The sequence below is a fragment of the Archocentrus centrarchus genome, unplaced genomic scaffold, assembly GCF_007364275.1.
Source record: "Archocentrus centrarchus isolate MPI-CPG fArcCen1 unplaced genomic scaffold, fArcCen1 scaffold_68_ctg1, whole genome shotgun sequence".
Classification (NCBI taxonomy): Eukaryota; Metazoa; Chordata; class Actinopteri; order Cichliformes; family Cichlidae; genus Archocentrus; species Archocentrus centrarchus.
The window spans coordinates 825,977-853,604 of record NW_022060284.1 but is presented as its reverse complement, the minus strand read 5'-3'; the positions used below and the strand labels follow the sequence as shown (position 1 = coordinate 853,604).

The 27,628-nt window shown below is 44.0% G+C and overlaps 1 protein-coding gene across 2 annotated transcripts; it reads left to right on the top strand.

Moving 5' to 3' along the window:
* The first annotated feature begins 128 nt into the window (after window positions 1-128).
* Window positions 129-27,628, top strand: snx2 (sorting nexin 2). 2 transcript variants are annotated; one of them, XM_030725695.1, is made up of 16 exons: window positions 129-444; window positions 5,877-5,976; window positions 6,145-6,305; window positions 7,798-7,864; window positions 8,476-8,519; window positions 9,104-9,245; window positions 9,424-9,502; window positions 12,597-12,672; window positions 14,985-15,098; window positions 15,901-15,994; window positions 16,505-16,710; window positions 17,362-17,505; window positions 22,294-22,305; window positions 24,083-24,163; window positions 26,473-26,544; window positions 26,948-27,628. In XM_030725695.1, exons 1-16 carry the CDS (start codon window positions 346-348, stop codon window positions 26,996-26,998), a joined length of 1,542 nt encoding a protein of 513 aa, XP_030581555.1. In that variant the 5' UTR covers window positions 129-345; the 3' UTR covers window positions 26,999-27,628. The 2 variants fall into 2 exon arrangements, with proteins under 2 accessions (XP_030581555.1, XP_030581556.1); XM_030725696.1 differs by lacking the exon at window positions 22,294-22,305 and having other exon boundaries at window positions 135-444; window positions 26,948-27,627.

Genomic DNA, 27,628 nt, shown 5'->3' with positions numbered 1-27,628 from the left:
TGTTTACAGAGTTTTAACATAAAGTGGTTTTTCAATGTGAATTTCTCACTTTTATTTTATTAGTTTGTTTTTAGCCCTCAGGGAGGTTCCGGGAAACGGCGGCGGAGTGAGTCCTTGTCTCTTTTCGCGTGTCTCCGGCTCCCATCGGGATTCCTGCTGTTGGTCACATGACGAGCTGGGAAAACCTCCTGACTCCCCGCTCCTCCTCCTCCTCCTCTTTCTCCTCTCGCCCTGTCAGTCGACTCTGTTCGGGCTGTGTGTGTATGTGTATGTGTGTGTGTGTGTGTCTGTTAGCTAGCTGCTAGCCAACATCACTACAATAAACTGCAGAAACGAAAGGCAAATATGGCGGATACGGCCAGGGACCCTCCACCGGAGCAGACCGACTTCCATGAGCTGGAGGACGGGGAGGAACTGTTCCCGGAGCCGGCCGCAGCACATGAGGTGAGGAGGAGGTGATGAGGGGAGGCCGAAGGGGAGCTCTGGCAGACAGGGCGTGATGCCTCCAGCTGAGAACAGATGGAAACTTAGAGAAGGGGCAGCAGGCGGGCTGGACACCGTAAAATCGTTTAATTTTTGAATGAGGTTTGGTGTGTGTAGAAGCTTCTGTTGGACACATCTGTGCACTGTCATCATTCAAGAAAACAGCTAAAAAGCGCTGGGTGTAAATACACCAAACGGTGGCCTTCTAAGCTACCGTTACAGGAGCCGAGGAGGGTCTTTTGGGGGCTGAGAAGAAAACGCAAAATAGGTGTGTTTGCTCGCAGTCAGGTGACAGTCACACAGGTGTAGATGGTGCATTCAGGGCGGAGTGGAAAAACGGAAAAGCAGCCGTCTTTGTTGCGTGTGTGTGTTTGTGTGTCTGAACTGAGTGAAGACGGTGGTTAAAGTCTGAAGATAATGTGATGGTGAAAACAGCTCAGCAAATCCAGCAGGCAGATGATAGTTTTTACACGGGGACACTGCAGAGACTCAGAACAACAAAAGGAGGACAACTATCAAGGACAAAACGTTGAATGATAACACACCAAAGTTATTAAGGCTGAGCTAGTTTTGTTTGATAGGGCTTGGCTTTGATAAGATTTAGATTTGAGCTGCAGCCATGTTTGATCAGGTCACTACTCAGAGAGCAATTACTGTCAAATATTGACAGCTTCTTGAACATGAAGGTTAAATACAGTTCTCGGTCACACCTGACAGCAAGCTGAATATTTGTGTTTTGGTGTTGTTTAGATATTAAAGAAAACATTATTTTTCCTTTTACTGTGCAAAATAGTGTTATCATGTTTGGTTTTGCAGGGAGCTAAATACAACTGGAGAACCCACGTTTGCATGAAACATAAACTGTATACAAAAGATGGCATCACGTGTAGACTTGCCATTCTGAAGCTTCACTGTTTGCATTTTTGGCCACTGTAATATTAGGTTCTTGGAGCCAAAAGTGGTCATATATGGATAGGAGGGTGGTGTGCAGTTACCAGCTAACAGTAGCAAACTTGGTTAGCAAACTGTATCCGTGACCTGTTTTATTATGGTCAGCCCCAAGTGGCCCTTTGAGGAACTGCAGATTCTGGCAGTTTCTTTCAGTTTTTATGTGTGGTGATGTGTTCTTCATACCAGTGGCGGATGCTGGTCTTTCAAAGAGGGGAAGCTGAATTTCGGCCTACATCATAAAATGTGTTGGTTTATTTATACAGCAGCACCCGCTGGACAGAAACTGCGATAGAAGTCAGAAAGAGTGACAGAAGTCAGTCTCCAAACACAAGCAGCTACAAAAACCCACCAGCAATAGAAGCTCGATTTGTCTCTAGTCGTTTATAACAAAGAAAATGACACTAAGAGGATTAGGAAAGTCTCCGGTTCAACTCGGAACAGAATGAAAATTTAAAAATGCTCCCATGGATGTATACACCAAAAGATCGCTGATTCGCTCATTTCGCTGTCAATCAAAAAGGGATTCAGCCTCAGACAGATCATCCAATCATCATGCAGAAGCTGAGCGTCCGGGCCACCCGAGGCCAGCCCACTGCCCCATAGACCCCCAGAGACGCTGAGCGTCCGATGGGCGGGACAAAGCCCAGCATTTATCCAATGACTCGTCTCGTTTCGCTGCTTTCTTTGCTTCGCTATTGAACTCTGTAGACGCTCAGCGTCCACACTGTTTAAAGCACTGTGAAGCTGCGGGAATGAGTGAGAGGAAAGCCGCGTCGTTACCAGTGATAAGAAGCTGATTCTGAACAAAAGTTGAGCGCGTTGTAGCGCATATTTAGTCAATGACATGTACGCACAACAGTATATATTTGATCACTTATTTTTTGACATTTTAAGGGAAGCTGAGCTTCTCTTGCAGTCTTAGAGCAATCGCCTCTGCTTCATACCAGCTTTACACTGACCCGCCGTGGTTGCCCCAGGATGTTTCAGCCTAAATAGAAACAGGCAGATGCAGAAAGCTGAATGAAGAGGTGGTCCAAATGTTTATGTTGTTCTGTGATGAGGAGCCAAATAAACTGAAGGAACTTCAAACTTTTACAGTGTTCAAGAAAGACAGAAAGCTGGATCTGTGAACCTGAAATGTTACAGAGAAAAGGTTTTTCTTCAGCTTCACAGCGTCGCAACTTCACTCTGAAACAAAGTTTCCAGGCTGCAGCTGACACACACACACACACACACACACACACACACACACACACACACACACACACACACACACACACACACACACACACACACAGGTCACTGAAGACTGCTGTTGTGACACTCAAGGAAGACAATCATCACCAGGAATGAAAGCCAGAGTGCTGACATGACAAAAACAGGCCTGTCTGTGTGTGTGGTGTGTGTGTGTGTGTGTGTGTGTGTGTGTGTGTGTGTGTGTGTGTGTGTGTGTGTGTGTGTGTGTGTGTGTGTGTGTGTGTGTCATGCAGCACTTCCTGTGTTAGCAGCAGAGTGAGCCTGGGTCTGATTTTATGGCCCACACACTTCTTCACAGGGCTAATAAACAGGCCCAGGATCACCAGTGCAGTTTTAACTCCTCCTTTTTCCCTCTTTTGTTTTTAGTTTGCAGGAATGTGAAACGTATTCTCTCCTGTGTGTTTCTGATAGTAATCCACTATGTGTTTCCTCCAATTATTATTTCCTCCTTCCTCAAACTGCTGCCGTCTAATTTGACAGTTCTGCAGAAGGTCCATCCTTGGTGATGCTCAGCTTTGGTTGTAGAAAGATGCTGAATGAAACAGTCAATAATTTTCAGTGTTTTTGTTTCCAATATTTCCATTTTGTTCTCTTGTAGTGTTTAGTGCACTGAGGCACTGTGGGTCATATTGTTTAAATGAACCAGTGATGCTTCCTGTAGCTGTTGGTGCTGCTCAGTCTGTTTGAGGTCATTCAGTCCAGTTGGTTTTACCTCAAACACTGGAAGTCTTTTTTCCTGATCTTGCTGCAGAGATGTTATAATGCACTCCAAGCTGGTGGCTGTGGTTTCAGGTTCGGGTTGCTGGGTAAATTTGGCCTTGGCCTTGTTGAATGATAAATGGTGACAACCATGATCACTTTTAAAGATGGTGTGACAGACTGAAGGGACCAGGGAGGTTTGTGCATTGGTCCTACTGTAGCTGCTTACTGTCACCAGGGGAGAGAAGCACTAATATGTGGAACAGCCGGTCCATGAACTGTGTTGGTCCTTCAGCCAGCCGATTAAAATCGAACAGCCTGCTGGACGCGACGAACCATCCAACAACTCTGTACATAGCACGGCACCCTTTCATCCAAATATGGTCACTTCTTGTAGCATGGAGGGGGCTGAAGTGCTAATGTTAACATCTCAGAATGATGCCATGGTAGCTGTGTCCATCTTTTCTATACAGTCTGTGTACAGGGTTAAACATGTAGTAACTTATAATGAAGAACTCTTTGTTTCCCAAACCGGAGAATAAATAACAAAACACAAACATTTATTTTAGAAATTTTTGTTTTCTCTTAAATTTGGACCTGACCCTTTAAGGTTTGAGCGGTGGGTCCAATCAGTAATCGTTCAGTTCATTTTTGTAATGTTTTATAAATGAATTTACATTTGCTCATTCCTGCTTTTTTTTATCCCTGAATATTTTGTTTTACCTTGTCAGGTTTGATTTTTCCAGGTCAGGGTTGATTTTTGCAGCATTTTCATAAATGATGTGTCAGTTTGTGTTTTTCCTCAAAGTTTGTTTAAAGCGTCCCGTGTTGTTGAGCTGTGTAAGTGTAAAACACTTGTTGTTGAATGGAAGCAGCTGTTCTGCTGTGTTTGTGTGTGTCCTGTGTTTCCTCTGACCCCGCTGTGCTTGCTGAGTAAGGAGGGAGGAAGCTCCTCGTTATCATCACTCATTTCCTCCTCTCTCTCTCCACTCCCTCCTTTCTGTCCTCTCAGCTAAAATCTCTCCGTCTTCCTCGGCTCATCTTCCTCCTCCTCTCTTTCCGGGACTCCAGCTGAGGTCTCAGTTTGTACAGGTGTGGTTCATTCAGCGTTTCACCACCACGCTGAGCAGAGAAACCTCCACCTGCCACACAGATAAGAACAGACCTCACACGGACAGCTTCATGTTGCTGATTTAATGAACCTGTTCTCCGGTCATCAGCCTGTGAGGGATCAGGACCTGGAGGTTGTAAACTTAAACTGGAAACCGGAACATAAAATCATCTCCGCTCCTTAAAGCCATAAAGTTGCGACACGCTGCACATGTGATTCATTAACGGTCAACTGCTGCATGCAGATGTGCTGCTGGGAAGCAGTTTTCAGTTCACTGAGAAGCTCTTTTGTCTGAGTGCCTAACAAATCCGTGAAAGAGCAATGAAATGTCAGAAGTCTGCATATGAATATGGAGAGTCTGGAGGAGGAAGTCTTCCTGGTTTCTTGTTGTTGTTGTCTGAACTGTTGACCAATCACGTTTGAGCAGGCTTGTCTTACAGGAGCTGTGATCCAGTGTTTGGGCTCCAAATATCCCATCTTTCCTTACATGTAAAGTTGTGGCACCCAGTCTCTTCCTCACAGTGAGGAGTAGAGCTTATTAATTTAAGACTGTTATCAGATCAGTACTAATCTGTAGTGATGCAGTCATTTCAGCCCTCGGTGCTGCTGATCGATCAGTTTTACCTTCGGTGTTTGTGGAGCAGCTGGCCCGGGCAGGAAGTTCTGTGGCTCAGCAGGATGGATGACACGCACTGCTGGAAGCTCTTTTTTGCTGCCGCTTCTGTGGAATATGTTGAGTCTGCACGGCTTCTGTGCACATGTGGCAGCTGCTCTGCTTCCACTTTTCTCCTGCGCTGCCAGGAAAGAGCTCAAATTTGAGTCAGTCTGCTGTGAAAATGATGCAGCTCAAGTCCTGAGGAAACCGTCTGGAGTGAAGTGCACACTTCTGCTGTGCCTGCATTAGTTCAGCTATAACTGATACAAAGTAACATGAATAACATTTTCTTAAATGTTTGCATTAACCTGTCAGTACAGAAGGATCTCAGGATATTATTAACACATTTATTAAACTGAAATATGAATTATAGAGGGCAGCACGTTGGTTAGCACTGTTGCCTCACTGCAAGAAGGTCCCGGGTTTGAATCCACCTTGGCCCGGGCCTTTCTATGTGGGTTTTCTCCGGGTTCTCCGGTTTCCTCCCACAGTCCAAAGACATGCAGTTAGTTATTGTTAGGTTAATTGGTCACTCTAAATTGCCCATAGGTGTGAATGTGAGTGTGATTGGTTGTCTGTCTCTCTGTGTTAGCGACAGGCTGGCGACCTGCACAGGTGTACCCTGCCCCTCGCCCCATGACGGCTGGGATAGGCTCCATCATTTAACAACAGGATTTTTTCTGAAGCTAACTCCATGTCCACATTTTTGTTTCTGTGCAGCCACAACCAGCCAGTCTGCCTGCTGAGAACATCAGCACCAACTCAAATGGACCCAAGCAAGACCTGCTGTTTGATGACGACCCAGAGGACCTGTTCGCAGGTATGAATCCACACAGGCATCAAAGCCAGAGATTAGTAATCTATTCAAAAGTGACCTCAGTAAAGACTTTCTGATAAAATTATGATCATTTTGTAAGTGATGGTCCATTAGAGTGAAAGCTAACGATGACGCGTTGGGACTTCCTGTCTGGGCTCTGTGGTGTTGTAGAAGCGACGGAGGAGGTTTCGTTGGACAGTCCAGAGAGAGACGTTCTGCTGTCCGACGGCCCGTCGCCCGCCATCACTCCCATCACCCCTCCCACCTCCGTCATCACTCCTCGCATTGGCCACACCCACGACGACATGTTCACACACTCCTCATTTGATGAGGTAATTGCACTCACAGCTGGTTTTTAAACTCCTCTGAGGTCGTTCCTGAACAAAGTGGTGAACAAAATCTGCTTTCTTGATCATTTTCAAACAGGAACTGAATTTGTTTTGATAAACATTTTTTCATTTAACTCTGAAGAGTTTAGTATCACCTCTGTGACATCAGTTTATCCTATTAATACATTGTATCCATATTCAAATATTGTTACACAGCTGATTAAATGTTGAATTATATTCCTGTTTCATTGTGTTGCACGGTAAGTTTATTAAGGTTACAATATTATTCCTGTTAAAGTAAATCCTGCCCAGAGACTGAGCTGTCATGGTGCCGGTTTGCGCCCTCTGCTTTTGTTATATGGAGATGCATATAAGTGTTTGAGAGGTCCATGTAAATATTCAGAGGTATATGTGGTGTAGAGCCTGACCAGTTTTGAATATGGTGTTCCTCAAGGAGATATTCTGGGTCCTTTTCTCTTGTGTTATTATGCACAGTGATGTCAGATGGTCCTGCTGTTGAATTCATAAACCCATTTTGGTGACATTATGAACAGAAAGAGATCCTGCTCAGATCCCGAGACACAATCTGCTGCTCTGACACGAGCGCCAGCTCTGGAAACGCTTTCAGACTCTGACCTGAACTTTATTAGATTTTTAACAAGGGAACAAAAATCATTTTAACCTTCAAAACACGAGACAATTTTTAACTCCAGTGTTGCTGAAATGTTGAGCTATGCTTTTTAAAGTAACTTAGATTACCGCAGCTCACTTTTTACTGGCTGTCCTACGATGCTGTGAGTGGGTGTTAAATCACAACACTTCGATTTATGAAGCCTTAGCAGAAGCAGGACCTTCCTGTGCCAACAGCTGGCTTTCAGTTTATGAACCAATGAGGTCTCTTTGATTATCCTGCCTTCATTTTGGATTTAATGACACTAAAGTGTGGAATAGCCTCCTCCTTGTATTTTAATCGCATTTTGAGCCATTTTATGGGTTTAAATAGGTTTAAAGACCCTACAGTAACACAGAATGATGATCATTTTAGTGTTTCATTGTGTGGTTATTTTTGAGATGTAAACCACTTGGGTTGCAGCTTTGTGTGAAAGGTGCTCCAAATACAAAGTGGAATCATTGTTAGTGTTTGAGTAATGCGATGTGTGCTCAGCTTGCATATCTTCTGCTGTGGAAACATGCAGGTCAGCAGGTTTGAATGAACCCCTGCTGGTGCCACGGTTCTTATTATGATGTCATTCACACACATACTTCTGAGTGGAGTCTGAAATATAAACTGTTCAGATTACATTTGATCATTTTAGGTGTGATTCATTGTTATTGTTTAAATTACATCAGTTGCTGATATAGAAAATGGATTTTTTCCTGTTGCCTTCATTAAATATTCACGATGTTGCTGTTGAGCTGCTGTCAGGCACTAATCGAATGACCCTGGAGGAATAAAATCGGGAAATGCTCGATGTTTTGTTCCTGTTTTCTGCAGATTGAAGAAGAGGAGGGCGGAGATTCTTTTGATATTCACATATCGGTGTCTGACCCTGAGAAAGTTGGTGAGTGCACAGCTTCACATCACTATAAGCAATCTTTGGGAAACATCCCCGACGTGCATCCCACACACAGTCATCTGATGTTAGTTCCTGTTGGCAGCATTACGAGGCAGTTTTCTCACTCATTAAGCCCAGATTTCCCATCAGCCCCCTCTTACTGTTACCTTACCTATCCCCCTTTAAGAGGGTCAACATGCTGGAAGTGATATTTCACATCAGCTTTTCTCTCAACAGTCTGTACAGTCACACTTTTAGTCATCGTACGGCCAAATGATCGCACTAAACAGTAACACTGGAGCCCTGCTGGAGCCCCAAAGAGACTGCCATTACTTATTCAACAGTCAGTGAAAGGTTAGCTCCTGTAAATAAATATAAAGGTCAAACAAGGAACAGTAAACAGTAAATATCTGATACTCATCTGTTACAGCAAGGAAGCACAGGAAACCAGTTTGACCAGTTTGGTGTGTGAGCGCAGTGTTCCTGTTCCCACTATCAGATATTTTTCACTCATACTTCAAGACGGACACAAAGTTTCTGCATGTTTCACTGCTTCATATAAATATCGGTGATATAATGGAGTCATTAAAGTGTGTGTGCGTGTGTGTGTCTTCCAGGTGATGGCATGAATGCATACATGGCCTACAAAGTGACGACGAAGGTGAGATTTTTAGTGTTGCTGGTCTTTGTGTGTCTGTGTGTGACTTCTGTGAGTCGGAGTCTTCACGTGTGAAATTCTCAGAGTGTCACATACGAAGTATTTCTGAGTTTTCTTGGATGGAAAACTAGAAAAGCAGCAGTGAACATGTTCCAGTGAAGCGGCTCCGTGTGTTCAGACTAGAGCAGCTTTGTTTGATCCACAGCTCAAAATAATCCTTTCTTATACTTCTTATCCTGGTGCAGTCTGAAATAAGCCAGCCACACAGATCCAAGATCAGCTCAGTGTGAAGTCTAGATTACTTGAACACTGACATCCTCCTTCTTTGGCCGTCTGTTGTAACACCACATATATGAGAGAAAATAAGGGAAACCACACGATTTTGTATGGTTGCCTCATATAGCTTAATAACTTATTTGATTTGTTATTATATGAGACGTAATCCATCTGTATTGTATCTGTATAATTCAAACAAAGTTTTTTTTAGTAAAACGTATTGAGTAAATTAAAGTTTCCCTGGAAGCCTGAGCGTCCTGATGAACATGTTTTTCCTCTCCTCACTCCTCTGCTCTCTCTCTGGGTTTCAGACCTCCATGTCTGTGTTTAAGCACAGTGAGTTTTCAGTAAAAAGGCGTTTCAGTGACTTTCTGGGTCTGCACAGTAAACTGGCCTCCAAGTACCTGCACATAGGCTACATCGTCCCCCCCGCGCCAGAGAAAAGCATCGTAGGTAAGTAGACGAACCAGCACGCGCTGCACCTGCTCGACTCCTGGGGGGATTTCAGGAAGCTTTTCCTCTCAGTTCAGTTTGTCTTCATTTACCTGCAAAGATGAATCAGAGGGGTTGGTCACAGCATTAGGAAGAAAGAAAGAGTCTTGCATGCTGACGAGCGTCTCCTCCTGCACAGGGATGACAAAGGTGAAGGTGGGAAAGGAGGACCAGTCATCCAACGAGTTTGTGGAGAAGAGGAGGTCGGCACTCGAGAGGTACGACTGTCCCTGAAAGGTTATCGTCAGAAATTTGATGTGAACATGAGTGAGAGGGACCCGCCTGCTGTCAGGCAGGAAACCCGTTAACTGTGAAATATGAATCATCACATGTGGGATCATCATGTGGGAATGCTGAGAGCAGCATTAGATCTTTCATCTCTGATGTGCTCAATCACGCTTTGAGGTGTAAAAATGTGCATCAGCTGCTAAATTTTAAAATGTATTAAAATCAAGAAGATTTAAGGATAAATATTGATTACATCTTCATTTTGTTATATATGAAAAATCAGCAGTTAATTAAATATATTTGCATCTTTTTGTGGCTATTTCGAGTCTCTCTGTGCATCATTTTGTTGAAGATGTGCTGATTGGTTAATTGTATTGCTGAGTTATTCTTGTATACAGCTGGACAGCAGTGAGGCCAGAAGGCCGTGAACTCGAGCTTTGTGTGTGTTCAGCCAGAATGATGGAGAAATAGGTAATGAGCTGCAACCTGTGTGCTGTTTCAGAAGTCTAAAGTGTAATTGTTGAAGCCCTAAAAGTTTAAACAGGCACGGAGTGAACTGCAGGTTACTAATAGAAGGACAGAGAGAAAATGGCTGGACATAAAATATTGATTTTTAAAAACTGCAGAAAGTAGAAATCTAGGGGTTCTTCACAGGAGACGTTTTATTTTGGCGGAACCTGAAGCAGCCAAATGGAACCGCTACTGTTTCCACAGACTGTAAATAAATGATGGTGCAGTGACATCACCCATTAGCGTTTTGACTCATGGCACGCTTTGTAGACTGTACAGGTGTATTTCACAGACACCTGCTAATCAGTGCGGACTAATAAAATACTCAAATTTCACTCATTAAAACTGAACACAGGCTCTTCCATAGGCTGAAAGTGACGTTAGCTACACAGCAAGACGACTGCATTAAAAATGCTCCCAAAGGTGCCATCATCACAAACATGTTCTACAGCTATAGGCTACACACCTGTCAGTCAAACACACTTCAAATGGATGAGGTCACCCACACCCGAAGGAAACTGTTCATAAAGACAATATAATTCTTCCCACCTGTTTATCATAGGAGTCTGTGGCTCTGTAGGAGAAGAGCTGCAGGTTTTTTGGTACTTCATTTTTCACTGTCCTAACGATGATGATGATGATGATGATGATGATGATGATGATGATGATGATTATTATTATTATTATTATTTGTTCTCTGAGCTGAAATATTGTGACAAAACAACAGCAATTAAGTTTGTTTTACAAACAAAAACATATCTAACAAGAAATTATGGAACCTGTGTGTGTGTGTGTGTGTGTGTGTGTGTGTGTGTGTGTGTGTGTGTGTGTGTGTGTGTGTGTGTCTTGAATACTGAGCAGGAAGGTGGAGGGAGGGCAGGTAGGGCGGGGCTGACATTCTGCTGCCCTTTATTGATGCTGTTTGATTGACAGGAAGGTCAGCCTGTGACAGCTGATGGAGCTCAGAGCTGCAGAACTCCACGCTGATGGACGGACACACACAAACACACACACACACAGTTAATGAGGACAAATAGAAGACACAAATACACATTAATGCTGTTAAAAATACTCCACACATTTTTTTCCCTGCATCAGCGACTCACGTGCAAAGATCAAACCAACGATGAATCGATTTTAGGTGGAAGCTGGGAAGGAGATGGAGGGGTGTCTCCACAATATCAAAATTCAAATTTTGGGAGAATTAAAGAGGCAAATGTTAGAAGAGAAGCCACATAGCCACTGTGATGTCACCTTCTGGTTTTGGATCCCATGTTATGAAGCCTTAATGTGAGAATGTTGGTTGTTTGGAGCCACAAGGGATCATATTTGGACAGAGTGCTCAGTTACCAGCTAATGCTAATTAGCTTTGTTAGCAAGATGCATCCATAAAAGTGAATAGGTGCAGAAAACGGGCAGATACAGTTTACATGTACTCATTATGGGCATGACTGAGGATTTTCTCTCATCTACACAGGGTCAAAGGTCTAATTACATCCCCACTAATGAGAGTATTGTTAGCAGCTCAGCATAGCTCAGTTTATAGAGCTGCTGTTTTATCAGAAGCGAGTGGCCTGCTCTCCGCCCTTCTCCTCACACAGAGGAGCAGATTTCGGGCATGATGCTAGATTGGCACCCTTGTATGGCCCCGTCCAGCTCTCCTCATGTAATGGCCCATCTTCTTGACACTGTGCTGTGAGATGCAGGAAACCTTCTTCCTGATCCTTAAGAAACTGGTCTACCTGAGCAACCAGGTGGCAGGCACCATCTCATGCTACCAGTAGTGACCAGGACGTTGGCAAAAAGCAAAACTAGAGAAAAACCAGTCAGGAGGGATGAGGAGACAGGATGTCTGTGGCCAGCAGACACTGCAGTCACTTTTATTTGCACCAAGCAAGATTCACAGTGGTTGATGCTTCTTACCTGGACAGAAGTTTAACAGACTTTGTGTTACACTGTGATGTTTGAGTGCACTTTACTGCAGCCACAGCTCATCTCCACATGTTATAGAAGACTGAAGTAAGACCATAATGACCAGAAACATTCACTTTCTGTGGCTGCAGCAGCTTCTCTCACACAGCAGACCCACTCAGTGCTGCGACGTTGTTGAGCAAAGCTCAGACTGTTGCTGTTTCTCCTCCCTGCTTGTACTTTCTAAGCATTTAAGTTCATTTGTTTTACTTTACTTTTTGCCTCGTTAGGGACCGCATCATCCTAAGAAACGTACAGCAGGGGGTAAAGCCGTCAGTTCTTGGCCTGTAAGCTGTATTTTTAGGAGCAACATATTTTTTAAATGATTCACAACAGAGGTCAGAAAAAGAGTAAAACTCTGTATTTGGATTAACTGCAAAAGGAACTGCTGCTCTTTAATTAGAGCGTCTTAACGGGAACATTTTAACACAGAACTGAGAATTAGGATTAAATAATGAGCTTAAACTTTGAACAGCCGCCAATCAAAGAAGCAGCTGATTTCTGACATCGTCCAAGATGGAGAGTGGCGCGTCATCAGACTGGAAGCAAACCTTCATGAAAAGAAAAGTTTGTCTTCTGATTGGTATTTCTGCTTGGTTTCAGGTATCTGATGAGAACGGTGAAGCACCCCATCTTACTGAAGGATCCTGATGTTCTGCAGTTTCTGGAGAGTTCGGAGGTAAATAAGAAAAATGACACCTTTAGCTTGGAGATGTTGGACTCATCAGCGTCAGTCAGTGCAGGCAGGACCTCCTGCAAACCTCAGTAAACTTGTTCATTATAATCACATCTCTGCGCTTCCACTTTGATGTCGTTTTAACGGTGCTTCCTGCAGCCCGGTGTCTTAGGCCGCCAGTCTGCATCGTTATTTAGAGCCTGCTTCAACGCTTCACTGCAGAAAATCAACGCAACCTGCAAACCTGAAGTCATTCCTGCTTTTGTCTGTTCGATTTCTGGCATTTTATTTTCATTTCAACACTAAAAAATGGGCTAAAAACTCACAGCAGCATGTTTGGTTGTGACGTGCAGTTTGTTTGCTGGGAAACTTTTGAATCAGGTGAGCTGAAAAATCATTTATTTCTCCACACAAGTGTTTGTCCATTTGCTTTCAAGCCCCACACTCTTCCACACTGGATCGTATTTGGGGGAAAACTTTACTGCGGCAGTCTCAGTGGGTTCATTAATACTCTGTGCTGGATGACAGATCTGTCATTGCTTTCTGTAGGTACTGTTTCATCCTGTGTGCCCAAAGCATCCCACACAGAGACGCTGTGTGGGAGCCAGATTTCTCCCATGATGCATCTTGATAAAATCCAAGGCAATGGAATATTAAACGTAAACTGTATTTAAGAAATCTATATAACCACCGTGATGTCACAGTTTGGTCACTGAAGTCTCATTTGAAGCCTTGATTTTATCTACTACCATTAGCCAGCTTGGTTAGCAAGCTTTATCCTTTGCATATATATTGCATAGACACAGATACCTGCTAATTAGTACCTATTAGAAAGCTTTCACTCACCAGAACCAGAGCACGGGCTTCCTGGATGGGCTGCTGGTACCATTAATGACACAGCAAATTCTTTGATTTGATAATAAGTCCATTAAAAATACTTCAGAAGGCAGAGACAGCACAAACACAGTAGAGACGTCCAGTTGACTCTTATTGGCTGAAGTCTAGCAGGCAGCTAGCTACCTACCTCTGACTCGCTTTTGGAGCCAGTCCCAAGTGGCCATTAGAGGAACTGCAGGTTTTGGGACTTCTGCATTGGCCACTGACATTATAAAAGATGGATGGAGCCACCATGATGTTACCCACTGGTTGGAGAAGTCCTGTTATAAAGCCTCAAGCTGAATGTTTTTACCTTTGAAATCTGGATATTGCCCCCTACTGGCTTTTAAAAAGAATGCAAGTTTACGGCACTAACTCAGAAGCTGCGTCCGCCTCTTACGCTGTGGCTTTGCCTTTAATTATGTTGAGCCAATATGTTCCACACACATTTCCAGTCTCTTTGCTTCATTTTCCCAACAAGTGGCAAAATGTCCCGACGAGGTCGAAACGCAGAGTCGCTGCTGTGAACCAAAAACTGCTTCAGGGTTTAACGGCCTGCGGCAGTTTGTTTCCTTGTTTTATCGTCCACTCTGACTAAATCCTCTGTTACATCGGATTCAAACTATCAACCCCCACTCCCTGCTCTCTCCCCCCCTGCCTCCCTCCTGACTCTTGGTGGGATTGTGTTGTGAAACGGCTGCAGGCGTTGGGTCCAGAATAAATAGCTTTGTGTCACAGATTTAACAGGTGAATTGCTCGGACGCTTGACCGAGCGTGTCCGTCTGGCCCGCTTAATGAAACACAACCAGAGGAGGGAAAGGTGGAGGGAGGGGGTGAATGGCACCGAGCTGCAATTGAAAGCTATTTTCACCCCCAGCTCAACTCATTTACCCTCGTCCCTCCTTAACGGAGGGCCCTGGGGACGGAGCCGTCCTCCGGCTGCTGCCGCTCCTGCTAAATGAGATTGTAGAGGAGGGGGAGGAGGAAGTAAACCATCTCAGGAAAACCCCGTGTGTCCGGGAAAAAGTAAACTTTTCCACAATGAAGAAAAATGAGGCTATTTTCAAATGGATGTCCCAGCTTTTTCATCCTGATGCGATGGATTCTGTGTTGGTTTTTACAGCCGTAAAAGACGATCAAGAAGCCGCATTAAATCTGATTGGAGCTGAAATGTGGCAGACAAGACAATCAGAGAGGAAAGAAGAAAAGCACACAGCTGGGATTGGAGTGAAGGACAGAACAGGAAGGAGAAACAAGAGGAAGTGAAAGCAGCAAAGGAAAAAACTCAAAGAGCAACGAGATCACAAAGTCAACGAGACTGCCAATAAAAACTATATGTGGGAACGATCTGAGGAGGCAAACAGGAAGCAGGGAAAACGAAGCTAAATGAACATGAAGCTAACGAGAAACTGACTTTTGTTTGTTGGTTTGTTGTGTAGCTGCCGCGGGCTGTCAGCACTCAGGCTCTGAGCAGCGCCGGACTTCTGCGAATGGTCAACAAGGCGGCTGACGCAGTCAACAAGATGACCATCAAGATGAACGAGTCCGATGCTGTGAGTGAAGGATGGAGAGAAGGAGGAAAGGAAAGGGAAAGTTTGAGGGGAGGACAGAAAATGGAAAATGAAACCGAAGGAATGGAATAGGAATGTAAGGAAGAGAGGAAAGAGAGGAAATGGGAATACGGAGATTAAGCAAAGAAGGAAAGAATAAGGATTGATAGAGAATCTCAGAGATTTAAGAAGGAAGCAAGGAAACAAGAAAATAAAGGAAGAATGAAATGGAACATTGGGAAAAGGGACGGGATAATAAAGGGAATACATTTTAAAATATAAGGGGAGAGGTAGGAAGGAATAACAGATGGGACTATGAACAGAAGGTAATGATGAGGAAGTAGGGATGAAAACAAAATGAGGAAGAAGAAATTAAGTAAAGCAAAATCAGGAAGGAAAGAGGAGGAAAATAAAAATAGGAAAGAAATGTGGAAGTTGGGAAGAAAGAAACACGGATGGGAAAGGAAACAGGAAGGAAGAAAAAATAAGAATGAATAGAATAGAATAGAATGCCTTTATTGTCATTATACAGGATGTACAATGAGATTGGAGTGTGAATGTGATACAGGGAAACAGGAAAATGAAATAAGGAAGGAGAGAACATGGCTGAAGGATTAGCACGGGGGGGGGGGGGTTAAGATAACAGGAAAGAATTAAAGCCACATGGGAAAAGGAGGAATATTGGATAAATACCATTGTTTTTATTTTTGCATGTCCTGGCTGACTGTGTGTGTGTGTGTGTGTGTGTGTGTGTGTGTGTGTGTGTGTGTGTGTGTGTGTGTGTGTGTGTGTGTGTGTGTGTCAGTGGTTTGAGGAGAAACAGCAGCATTTTGAGAATCTGGACGTCCAGCTGAGGAAACTTCACACGAGTGTGGAGTCTCTGGTGTGTCACAGGAAAGGTCAGCTTAATGTTTCCAGTTTACCAAACCAGACGTGTTTCACAGTTCTGTCTGCTCTTGTTTTACGATGTGCTCAGAAGATAAAACAGAAAGAAGGAGAGGACGTTTTGACTTCGATATTTGACAGATTTTTCTTAAAGATCTAATAAAATGTCCAAACTCTTCCTCTGTAAAGCTGCTGTTTCTGGATGTGTTTTAAAGTCCATCCTCTCCTCCTCTCCTCCTCTCCTCCTCTCCTCCTCTCCTCTCCTCTCCTCTCCTCTCCTCTCCTCTCCTCTCCTCTCCTCCTCTCCTCTCCTCTCCTCTCCTCTCTCCTCTCCTCTCCTCTCCTCTCCTCTCCTCTCCTCTCCTCTCCTCTCCTCTCCTCTCCTCTCCTCTCCTCTCCTCTCCTCTCCTCTCCTCTCCTCTCCCCTCTCCTCTCCTCTCCTCTCCTCTCTCCTCTCCTCTCTCCTCTCTCCTCTCCTCTCCTCCTCTCCTCCCCTCCCGTCCCCTCCCCTCCCTCCCCTCCAGAGCTGTCAGTGAACACAGCACAGTTTGCCAAGTCAGCGGCCATGTTGGGGAACAGTGAGGACCACACGGCTCTTTCTCGAGCGCTGTCCCAGCTGGCTGAGGTGGAGGAGAAGATTGATCAGCTGCACCAGGACCAGGCCAATGCTGACTTCTACCTCTTCTCCGAGCTGCTGGGTGACTACGTCCGCCTGCTCACTGCCGTGAAGGTGCGCTTGCTGGAGGTTTCCACTTCGAACTAGTGAGAGGTTCAGGAGAGGTGGCCTTTAATCTGGGTGTGCTGGAGCTGCTGAGAACCTAAATTTGATTCTGATGAGTAAATCTGACCTTATTTGCACCTGGTTTTTAAGTTAAAAGCAGTCCTAACTTTTTCTGCTGGATCACTGATGAAATCAGACCTGCTGTCTGGTCCGGTGCTTCTAGAAACTAAAGGCGGAGGTCGTTCTGGGGTGAATAACAGTAGTAGTAGAAGACGCAGTAGACATGAAAGCTGCTGATGTCTCTGTGAGCAGTCATATGTGAGTGCAGCCTAAATAACAAAGTAATCCTCCTCAGTTTGTTACAGTCAGCAGCAGAACAGGTTTAAGTGCTCCGAGTTAACAGAAACTTCTATCTGTGAAACAATGATGTCAGATTGTCACATTTTCTTCATGTTACAGGCTTCCCTATGAATAATGAATGAATGATGACCTGCTGGCTTAGGCAGAGGTTACGTCGGCTCACTGCACCACCTGGTGGTGCAAATGGGTTTTAGATGAGTCACATTACAGGCGTCTTGTGCATAAAGTTTCTTCAGTCTTTTGGAAGCTTTAGTTCATTTTGGATTGAGTGCAGGGCTCACAGTGAGTGTGTTTGCTCAGGGGGTGTTTGACCACCGTATGAAGACGTGGCAGAAGTGGCAGGACAGCCAGATGTTGCTGCAGAAGAAACGGGAAGCTGAAGCCAAACTGCAGTTCACCAACAAACCCGACAAACTGCAGCAGGCCAAAGACGAGATCAAAGAGGTAAGACGGCCGTCCTGTGACGCACGAGCAGCACAAATCTCATTTACTATGACTGGAACTCTGAGTTTGATTATGATATTAGAAAATAAGACATTGTGTTGTGCTGGGGGGTTACAGGAGCACCATCCACCTGCAGGGCTGCATACAGCTCTGAATGCTTTGATTCTGTGTGGCTGTATAAAGATAATAATCAGATGATTTTGGTCAGGCTCTGCAGCGCTGTCACCTACACCTCAGATCAGCGTCACTTAAACTCGGTGCAGCTGTAGGTCTTCCTGCCTTTGCCTTCCTCAGAGGAAAGGTTCGGTTTCCAAAGGCCTCCTCAGCTCGCCTGGCACCAGCTTATCATTAGCCAATTAAATTTTATTTATATAGCACCAAATCAGAACAAACAGGCACCTCAAGGCAAGCTGAAGGCTCTGCCTCCCATTCTACTCTTAAGTATCCTACGAACCGCAAGTAAGCCAGCAGTCTGAGAGCGAAGTGCTCTGTTGGGGTGCTATGATACTATGAGGTCTTTGAGATAAGATGGTGCCTGATTATTGAAGACCTTGTATGTGAGGAGAAGAATTTTAAATTCTATTCTAGATTTAACAGGGAGCCAATGAAGAGAAGCCAATATGGGAGAAATCTGCTCTCTCTCAGCTTCTCCCAGGCGTGATGAACTTGGTCCAGCTGCAGGTAGAAGACTGATGGCTTTTAATGTCACCTGCAGCTGTAGTTTAGTTTGTGCATCCTCACTCAGTCTTTGATGTAGTGCTCTAATACTTCCCACCAAAAAGAAGCTGAAGACCAAGAAATTTAAGAAATGTTGACTTTGCACGTTTTTTTTCCCTACCTTTGTATCAGATTATTACCTGATTGTTTTCTAAGGTTGTGTTTTTGTTCTGAGACTTCTGTTTAAGCCGGTCAGTACCCGTATGAGTGTGACGGTGCGGTTCAGGGATGACTCTCCTCTGTGTGTGGTTTTATTTCTGTCGGGTGTCCAGTCAGGTCCAATAAACACACCTTCACGGTTCATTCATGTGAAAACATTGTTTCTGCAGACTTCGTATGAACGACAAACCAGAGCAGGAGAGAAGAGAAAAGTACTTTATTAGAGCGTCTGTTGAAGCTGTCACCACACAAATTCATCCTCGGTGCTGTCAGGATTCAACACACACACACACAATGCAGAGTCGGCGTGGTCGGGGGGGGGTGCCTGTGCATTAGAGCTGAGCAGCTGTCAGATGTGGGGTTTTGGGCAGAGGAAGGGGGGAGTTTTTTTGGGGAGGCTGTCAGAAGCTGCAGACGAGGACAGATCGCAGTAGAGTTACAACCAGCATTTATTTGGAGGCGGTGAGAGTTTAGGCGCCTGTCAGGAGTCGGGTTTTGTTCACGCTCTGACAACAGAAGCTTTCCCAGTTTGATTTCACGCCGCCGCTGCTGAACTCCTGCTGCGCACATCATGTTAATGCTGCACGTGCACACTGGGCTGGAGGTGAACCTGGAGCCTGTGATCTGCAGGATGTGATTGACTTTATCAAATGGGAATCTTTTAAGGAACCACGAGTATTCAAGAGCCTCAAATCTGGGACATCCTCGTCCTCGGTCCTGGAGGAATTGTTAAGCAGTTTGTCCCAATTTCCACTGATCATTCCCGCTTAGGGGAAAAAGCAGACGTACGTTAGATTTCACTGATTCATAAACGCCCACCGATACGGGCAGAGGTCGTGTTTTCAGTCGCGTGTGTCTGTCTGTTAGCGGGATAACTCGGAATATTATGAACAGATTAGGGAGCACCCTTCCAGTTCTGGATGTTCTTCCTGTTTTCATGTGAGGCAGAATAAATGGATAAAGTAATAAAATATATTAAATATAACAGTTACAGTTTAATGGTGCTGTGACAGTAAATGTGAAGCAAAGTCATCAGTGAATCAATTTGTTCACACATTAAAATGTTTGAAAAATTCACAGATTGATGAGCGGCTGTTTTTCCACAGCCTGTGTGACAGATTTAAGCTTACAGCTGATTGGACTCTGACAGCATGTAAAGGAAGTAAAGTGTGACTTCATCACTCCTCTTCCTCCCATCGGCTGGCCGGAGTGAATATTTCTGGATTCCCAGAAAAATTCCAGTGACTGTATTTATTTATTGGTGTGAACATCGTAAACCTTTTATTACAAGGTCCAAATAAATGAATGAAATAAGTTGTTTAAAAAACATTTATGAATGTCTTTAACTACTGAAAATAATGCTGGAGCTTAGTACTTAATGCAGATAATATACAGAGATGTAAATGCAGTTTTTATTATAAGGGATTTTGTTTAGAGGTTTGTGATGGATTTGTCGTTTATAACCAGCTGTAGTCAAAGAAAGTGATTTGTATGATTTTTTTCCTGGTAGAAAAACAACTTCCTGTTTCTGGAAGCTGAACCGGAGCACAAACGCCACTCCGGGCCTCAGTTTGGTTAAATATTATTATGGCTGAACCTCCATATCCTCCTCAGAGAGACCCATAATCCCATCTGTGAAATGCAGTTTATCACAGGTTATGGTTGCTTCTTCCTCTGTTTGCATTCAGAACTGAATGTTTGACCTGAACAAAGGACTAAAAACACTTTTTAATACTTTGTTTACGTATTTCTCCTTCCTGTCTGACTTTAGATTTCTTATTGCACGTCCACGTCCTGTTTTTTTTTATTGCTTTAGCTTCAGAAGAGTTTGTCTTTAAGAAGCTTTGCAGACTCACAGCTGATGCAGTAATACAAGCTTTTATGTACATTTATCAGCTGTGTGCCATGATGCTGGAGTCAGCCTAACGACTCAGTAAATAACATGAACCCAGTGTAACTGGTGTTATTTGGTGCTGTGGGTTCCTCTGTCACAGAGATGTGGAGCAGTCAGATTTTTAGCCCACACCGCCCCCTGTGGGCACCGGGCAGAATAACACTGCTGCTCTGAATGAAGTTTGTTCTCCTGTCACTTCATCACACGAACGATCATTTCTGAGTCATTTCTTCCACTTAAAACATTTTTATTCTTTCTCAGAAGTTTCAATCACACTTTTTTAAACCAAAGGCGGCTCTGATGATGCTGCAGTCAATTTAAAGTTACAGTTAAAGGTTTCACAATGCTTAAAAACATGTGATCATTATTATTAATTAAAATATTAAACGACCATAGAGAGAAACCTTTGGAACACACGATTACTATTAAATAAATACGAGAACAATGGGAAATGTTTTAAAAATGTCAAATTAAGAGGACGTTTCAGTTTTAGACACGTGGCATCGTTCCATCGGGAGAAAAAGCTTTCACACTCACAGCTGACACATTTGTAGTTTTCTGTATCCACATCAGATTCGTTTAGATTTAGGAACCGCTGAGAGAGAAGCTCCCTCGGAGCCTTCTGCTTGTGTTTGCAGCACAGTGACCTTTGACCCCTTTAAAGAACGTCCCTCTCAGGGTGCAGGCGCCTGCTGATTAAAGAAACATCACAGCTTTATGTCAGATTATTTTTGGTTTCTTTCACTTAAGGAATACTTACATAAGTATTGGAGATAAACCTTATTATCATAAACTCTTCTGTCTATGCCTGCCTATGTGCAAGTTCATAGTTAAACTCACTTAATTTGATGTAAACCAGAGAAACAGGAAGGAAAACAAAATTCCTTTTTCCTTATTTGACTTCCAGTGATCCCAGTTTGCATCCTGAACCAAAGCCACACAAAATAATTAGGATAATTATTTTATAATAATGAGGCTTCTTAAGAGATGTTAGCAACCTTTCCAGCACAAAAACTCTCTGGGGGGGGGGGGGGATGATATATTAATATATATTAATATGTTATTACAGTGGCGGATCCCCAATGAGGTCAGTGTATGCACAGAATAATCTAATCTGGGCTCTGACTGGAGTCAGTGAGAGCAGACCCCCCCCCCCCCCCCCCCCCCTCCCGTATTAAAACTATGGGGCTGTGAATGAGTGTAAGCTTTAAGCCTTTATGGAGACGTCAGAATGAGCTCGATGTTCTCGGGCCTCTAGAACCCAGAGGAACCACAGACGACAGCAGGCTGTGTCACAACTGTAACTTGGTTCATTTCAGCAGCTACGGTAACTTCTTATGGAAGTTTATATAAAAATGATGGAAGACGGTGACGCTGTCCATTCTTGCCAGCGCTGACGTTAAGAAGGCGCTCGATGCTCTGAGGAAGCTCCACCCTGAGAACTACTTCTGAAGCAGCTTGAGTTTAAACTGCATTCAAACCCAAACATGTCCTCAGGACATCGTCAAGCCTGTTTGTTATAACCTCCTTTATGATGATGTCATCTTGGCCTTTTGTTTTCTCTGCAGTGTTAAAAAAAGATGATGGAAGTATTTAAATCATGCATTTAGGATGCTAGCTAATGTTTTCAAGCTGTTTTTGTGTTATATTTGCAATATTTTGTATCCTTATTAGATGTTTTTAAAAGACATGTTTGCCCTGCTTCCAGTCTTTATGCTAAGCTCGGCCAGCACCACAGTTTCAGCACCTGACATTTTCCACTGAAGCTGTTGTATAATAACTACAGTGTTGATTTAAATGAGCAGCGCTCCGATAACAGAACGAGCCGGAGTGAAGGGCGTGCTGAGGATCTCAGTGTTTTGTGTTGAGGGAGGATTTTCTTTTCTTTCCTCGCCTGCGTTTCTCCTCAGTGTTCGGTCATTTCTCTGGATCTTCCTCTATGATTTTGGAAGCTCTGAGCATTTTTCCTGCCTCTTAACTTTTGTTGCATTTTCCCTGCCATGCCTTCCTGAAACCAGGAGATTGAGGAGGTAGGACCTGCCCTCTCTGTGTGTCCATCCATCTCTGTGTTCACCTGCCTGCTTCACACCTTTGAGTTGCTTCTTCGTAGTATTTAGTTCTCATGTTTATCACTTTTCATTAACGCCATTTCATCACCATGTTTTCATTTTCCCGTCACATGAATTTGGCTGTCAGGCTGGAGGAGTCGTTTTTGGAGAGTCACTCAAAACTTGGACAAACTTTTTCATGTGACGTCTTAACTGAGGCAGAGCGGTGATTCCTGACCACACACACCTGTACCCTGAACATAGGAAACACGAGTCGTTTCTTACCGATCTGGTGGGAAAAACGTCCAGCTGACCCTCAGAGGTGTTTCAGGCAGGGGGTTAAAGGTTAATGCTAAAAGAAATAAAAACAGCAGATAACTGAGAAACATTGATATCTAAAAGTAACTGAAATAAAACGACTGACAGCTGAATATTGGCTTATTCGTGTTTTTGGTAGTCCATACATGGATGGGTGGATTATAACAGCTGTTAGAAGTGGATAAATAAAAGCTGATACACTGCTGTTTGTTATTGAATTCAACTTTTTATTATGTTTGTGTTTAACTTATTTTTTCCTGCTGTATCAAAGGAATTTCCAGACTCTGGGATAAAGTATATCCCACCTTATCTATACAATGATTGTATGAATACAAACTGCATCACTGAGTGTTCAGTGTATCGTAGAAATACTGCTTTTCTGTAGTTATTGGTGTTAGCATGCAGCATGCCGGAGTACATGTGACACAATGTTGGGAATCACTGATCTGATCCAGGTCTTTATCTGCATCCTGGTGGCTTACAGCATATATGTCACAGTTTTAGCTTTTATCCAGATCGCCATCACAGGGCCGTTCCTCGACTGTTTTATGCTTTTTAAAAACTCATTTAACAGGTGATGTTAATATCAATAACCTCTATAAATAACCTTCACGAGTTTATCGCCATGAAATAAAACAATAGAAATAAAATGCTGAAGTCTTCTTCATCAGAACCAAAGTTTGTAATAATAACGTATTCAGCAAATGCATTTTAAAGCTTCCTTCGTAGGGCGGGTGTGAGTCGTCTTGTTCTGTGGGTCAGTTGCATCTCTGGCTCACAGTCAAAGTTCATTCAAACAGTTTTTTTCTTAATTTTTTTTTTTTTTTTAACCACAGCTAAACTTTTGCACCTTCTTTGCTTTCCTCATGCAGAGTCAGTTGGTTTAAATTCAGCCAAGTTCAGAAAGTCTCTCCCTCACAGCACCAAAACATGGATTTTCATTTAGCAGGTTTCCTGTTAGGTGGTAGATATGTTGGCAGAACAAACTGATGCCGATGCATTCAGTATTCAGGTGTTTGTAACTTACCAAATAAACTTAGAACATTTCCTGTAATAGAAACCTGACCACGTCACAGGTACGTTACCTTCAGAGCATAGTTCCAGTTTTTCCTGCATCAGATCTTGGAGGCAAAATGGACTTTTTCAAATATCGTGCTTGATATAGATCCAATTCATACCTGCATAAAAGCCAAAAATTGATGGTTAAAATCTGTCTTTTTAAAAATTATCAGTGTCTGCATTGATAATCCAGTATTGATTGGTATTGTCATATTGTTTTTGGTTATGTACACTGACACATAAAGTCCAACATCAACAACAATCCTAATTAAGCTGCAGAACATTAAAGACTTTACAAAATCCATTAATCTTACTAAAATATAACAGTGAAATGTCCGTTAACAGAAAAGTTATAAAGTCTTTTTATGTGTTTGTGTTTTAGCTGGAGGGGAAAGTCCAGCAGGGCGAGAGAGACTTTGAGCAGATCTCCAAAACCATCCGCAAAGAAGTCAGCAGGTTTGAGGTGGGTGGGTGGATGGATGCATGGATGGGTGGACTTGGGTGGGTGGATGGATGGATGGATGGGTGGGTGGGTGGATGGATGGACAGTGTATGGATGGATGGGTGGGTGGGTGGATGGATGGGAGTGTGGGTCGATGGATGGATGGGTGGATGGACAGTGTATTTGGACAGTGGATGGATGGATGGATGGATGGATGGATGGATGGATGGGTGGATGGGTGGGTGGGTGGGTGGGTGGATGGGTGGATGGACAGTGTATTTGGACAGTGGATGGATGGATGGGTGGGTGGGTGTGTGGGTGGATGGGTGGACGGATGGGAGTGTGGGTGGATGGATGGGTGGATGGACAGTGTATTTGGACGATGGATGGTGGATGGACAGTGTATTTGGACGGTGGATGGATGGATGGATGGATGGATGGATGGGAGGGTGGGTGGATGGATGGATGGCTAGATGGACAGTGTATTTGGACAGTGGATGGATGGATGGATGGATGGATGGGTGGGTGGGTGGGTGGACAGTGTATTTGGACAGTGGATGGATGGGTGGGTGGGTGGGTGGACAGTGTATTTGGACAGTGGATGGATGGGTGGGTGGGTGGGTGGACAGTGTATTTGGACAGTGGATGGATGGATGGGAGGGTGGGTGGATGGGTGGATGGACAGTGTATTTGGACGGTGGATGGATGGATGGATGGATGGATGGATGGGTGGGTGGGTGGACAGTGTATTTGGACAGTGGATGGATGGATGGATGGATGGATGGATGGGAGGGTGGGTGGATGGATGGGTGATGGATGGGTGGATGGATGGATGGATGGATGGATGGATGGATGGATGGATGGATGGCTGGGTGGATGGACAGTGTATTTGGACAGTGGTCTCTGGAGCTTGAAAAAGGCGACTGGACTTCTTTTTGTTTCTTGAAGACGTTTCACCTCTCATCCGAAAGGCTTCTTCAGTTCTCAACCAAATGGTGGAGAGTCACCAACTTTCCCCCGCTTACAGTGCTGTCCTGAGCTCCCTTCCCAGACGTCTCAACCCCCATTCACACCTTTGTTCCAGTGACCTCAATAGGCCACAGGAAACAATGGAGCGGAGTCCTAAATTGGTTTCAACTGAAACCACTGATTAAATATGACCCACGCCCCCTTCACACCTGGGCATATGTGTTCACGCACATGATCAATAGAGGGTCATAACCACCTCCAGGGGACTACGCCCACAGGGGTTTAAATACCTGGGTCTCTCCACCATTTGGTTGAGAACTGAAGAAGCCTTTCGGATGAGAGGTGAAACGTCTTCAAGAAACAAAAAGAAGTCCAGTCGCCTTTTTCAAGCTCCAGAGACTACTATGACCTGGATGACTGAGAATCTACACAGACATATTTGGACAGTGGATGGATGGATGGATGGATGGACAGTGTATTTGGATGGATGGATGGATGGATGGATGGATGGGTGGGTGGGTGGACAGTGTATTTGGTCAGTGGATGGATGGATGGATGGGTGGGTGGGTGGACAGTGTATTTGGACAGTGGATGGATGGATGGATGGATGGATGGGTGCATGGACAGTGTATTTGGACAGTGGATGGATGGATGGATGGATGGGTGCATGGACAGTGTATTTGGACGATGGATGGATGATGGATGGGTTGATGGATGGACAGTGTATTTGGACAGTGGATGGATGGATGGGTGGGTGGGTGGGTGGACAGTGGATTTGGACAGTGGATGGATGGATGGATGGATGGGAGGGTGGGTGGATGGATGGATGGATGGATGGATGGGTGGGTGGGTGGGTGGATGGATGGATGGATGGGTGGATGGACAGTGGATGGATGGATGGATGGATGGATGGATGGATGGGTGCATGGACAGTGTATTTGGACGATGGGTGGATGGATGGGTGGGTGGATGGATGGACAGTGTATTTGGACAGTGGATGGATGGATGGGTGGGTGGATGGATGGACAGTGTATTTGGACAGTGGATGGATGGATGGATGGATGGGTGGGTGGGTGGGTGGGTGGATGGATGGATGGGTGGGGTGGGTGGGTGGATGGATGGATGGACAGTGTATTTGAACAGTGGATGGATGGATGGGTGGGTGGGTGGGTGGGTGGATGGATGGACAGTGTATTTGGACAGTGGATGGATGGATGGGTGGGTGGATGGATGGACAGTGTATTTGGACAGTGGATGGATGGATGGGTGGGTGGGTGGGTGGATGGATGGGTGGGAGTGTGGGTGGATGGGTGTCCAGATGAATGCACTTGTTTGCATTAATTTGTGTGGTTCTCCAACAGAAAGAGAGGGTGAGGGACTTTAAAACGATCATCATCAAATACCTGGAGTCTCTGGTTCAGACACAGCAGCAGGTAAACATGACTGTAAATATGTAAATACTCTCAGTCTCTCCTTTTAAATATAAATTTTAAATAAAAACAGTATTTGGGTTAAAATCAGCATTGTTCAACCAAATGTAACAGTTCTGATATTAAAATGAAAAATGTTTCATTTTCATTAGAATTATAAAGTTTGTGAAAACTGAAAAGTTTCAATTTTCACATTAAAGTTGGAGTGTCATCATAAAGTACTCAGGACTCGTCTCAAGCTGTAATTTGTCTTTTATTTATTAGATTCAGATTTAAATGAACATTTTTAAAACAGGTTTACGCTTTATAACAATATTTAACAATTAATTTGATGTAATTATTTTGGGAGCAGTTATGCAGCTTCAAGTAAGGAAATTAAAGTGAATCGCTCTTTTTCCTCCTGCAGCTGATAAAATACTGGGAGGCTTTCTTACCTGAAGCCAAGGCCATCTCATAGACTCCACTCCTGCACAGACAGTCCTGGCCGGCTCTGGTTAAACTACAGCACCCATAATGCACTTGTCCTCCCAGATCCTTCCTGCTCCTCCTGTTTAAGCCCAGAGTAAAGAAGAGAAGTGAGGCAGCAAATCAGCCAAAAGTTGACCATGTTTATTCCTGTTTGTTTGTTTGTTTTTTGCTGCATTCATGTCCCGACTGAAGCTTTAGGACATGTAGGAAAGATGACACAACAAAACAGTTCCTGCATTCATTTTTATTAAATCTGAAATCTTTGGCCTGGAAATTCCTATTTTTGTATGACTGTGAACGCAGCACAGGTTACGGCCACACATACTTTGTTTTTTCTGTGGGGGGGTAAGGGCTTTTATAGCAAACATCAACAAACAGGTTTTGGTGTTGGGACGTATGGAAGCGCGATAAACTGGAAATCTTTGGGTTTGTAATTGGTGGGATTTGGTTCCCCTCAGCCAAAATGAATCCATCAAAAAGGAATGAAACATTTTCAGTAACGTCGCGTATAAAAGCTTATTTAGGGGGATTCAAAGAAAAGTATTTGCCTTTCCACACATTTAATTTCTTTATGGTTTTCATGGCGGCTTCTATACAATGCACCCCCCCCCCCCCCCCC

Excerpts from the sequence above, each read along its gene's own strand:
- snx2 (XM_030725695.1), top strand. The coding sequence starts at position 346 with ATGGCGGATACGGCCAGGGACCCTCCACCGGAGCAGACCGACTTCCAT. Across the intron at positions 16,711-17,361 it reads GCCTGCTCACTGCCGTGAAG|GGGGTGTTTGACCACCGTAT; the intron begins GTGCGCTTGCTG and ends GTGTTTGCTCAG. Across the intron at positions 26,545-26,947 it reads TGGTTCAGACACAGCAGCAG|CTGATAAAATACTGGGAGGC; the intron begins GTAAACATGACT and ends TTCCTCCTGCAG.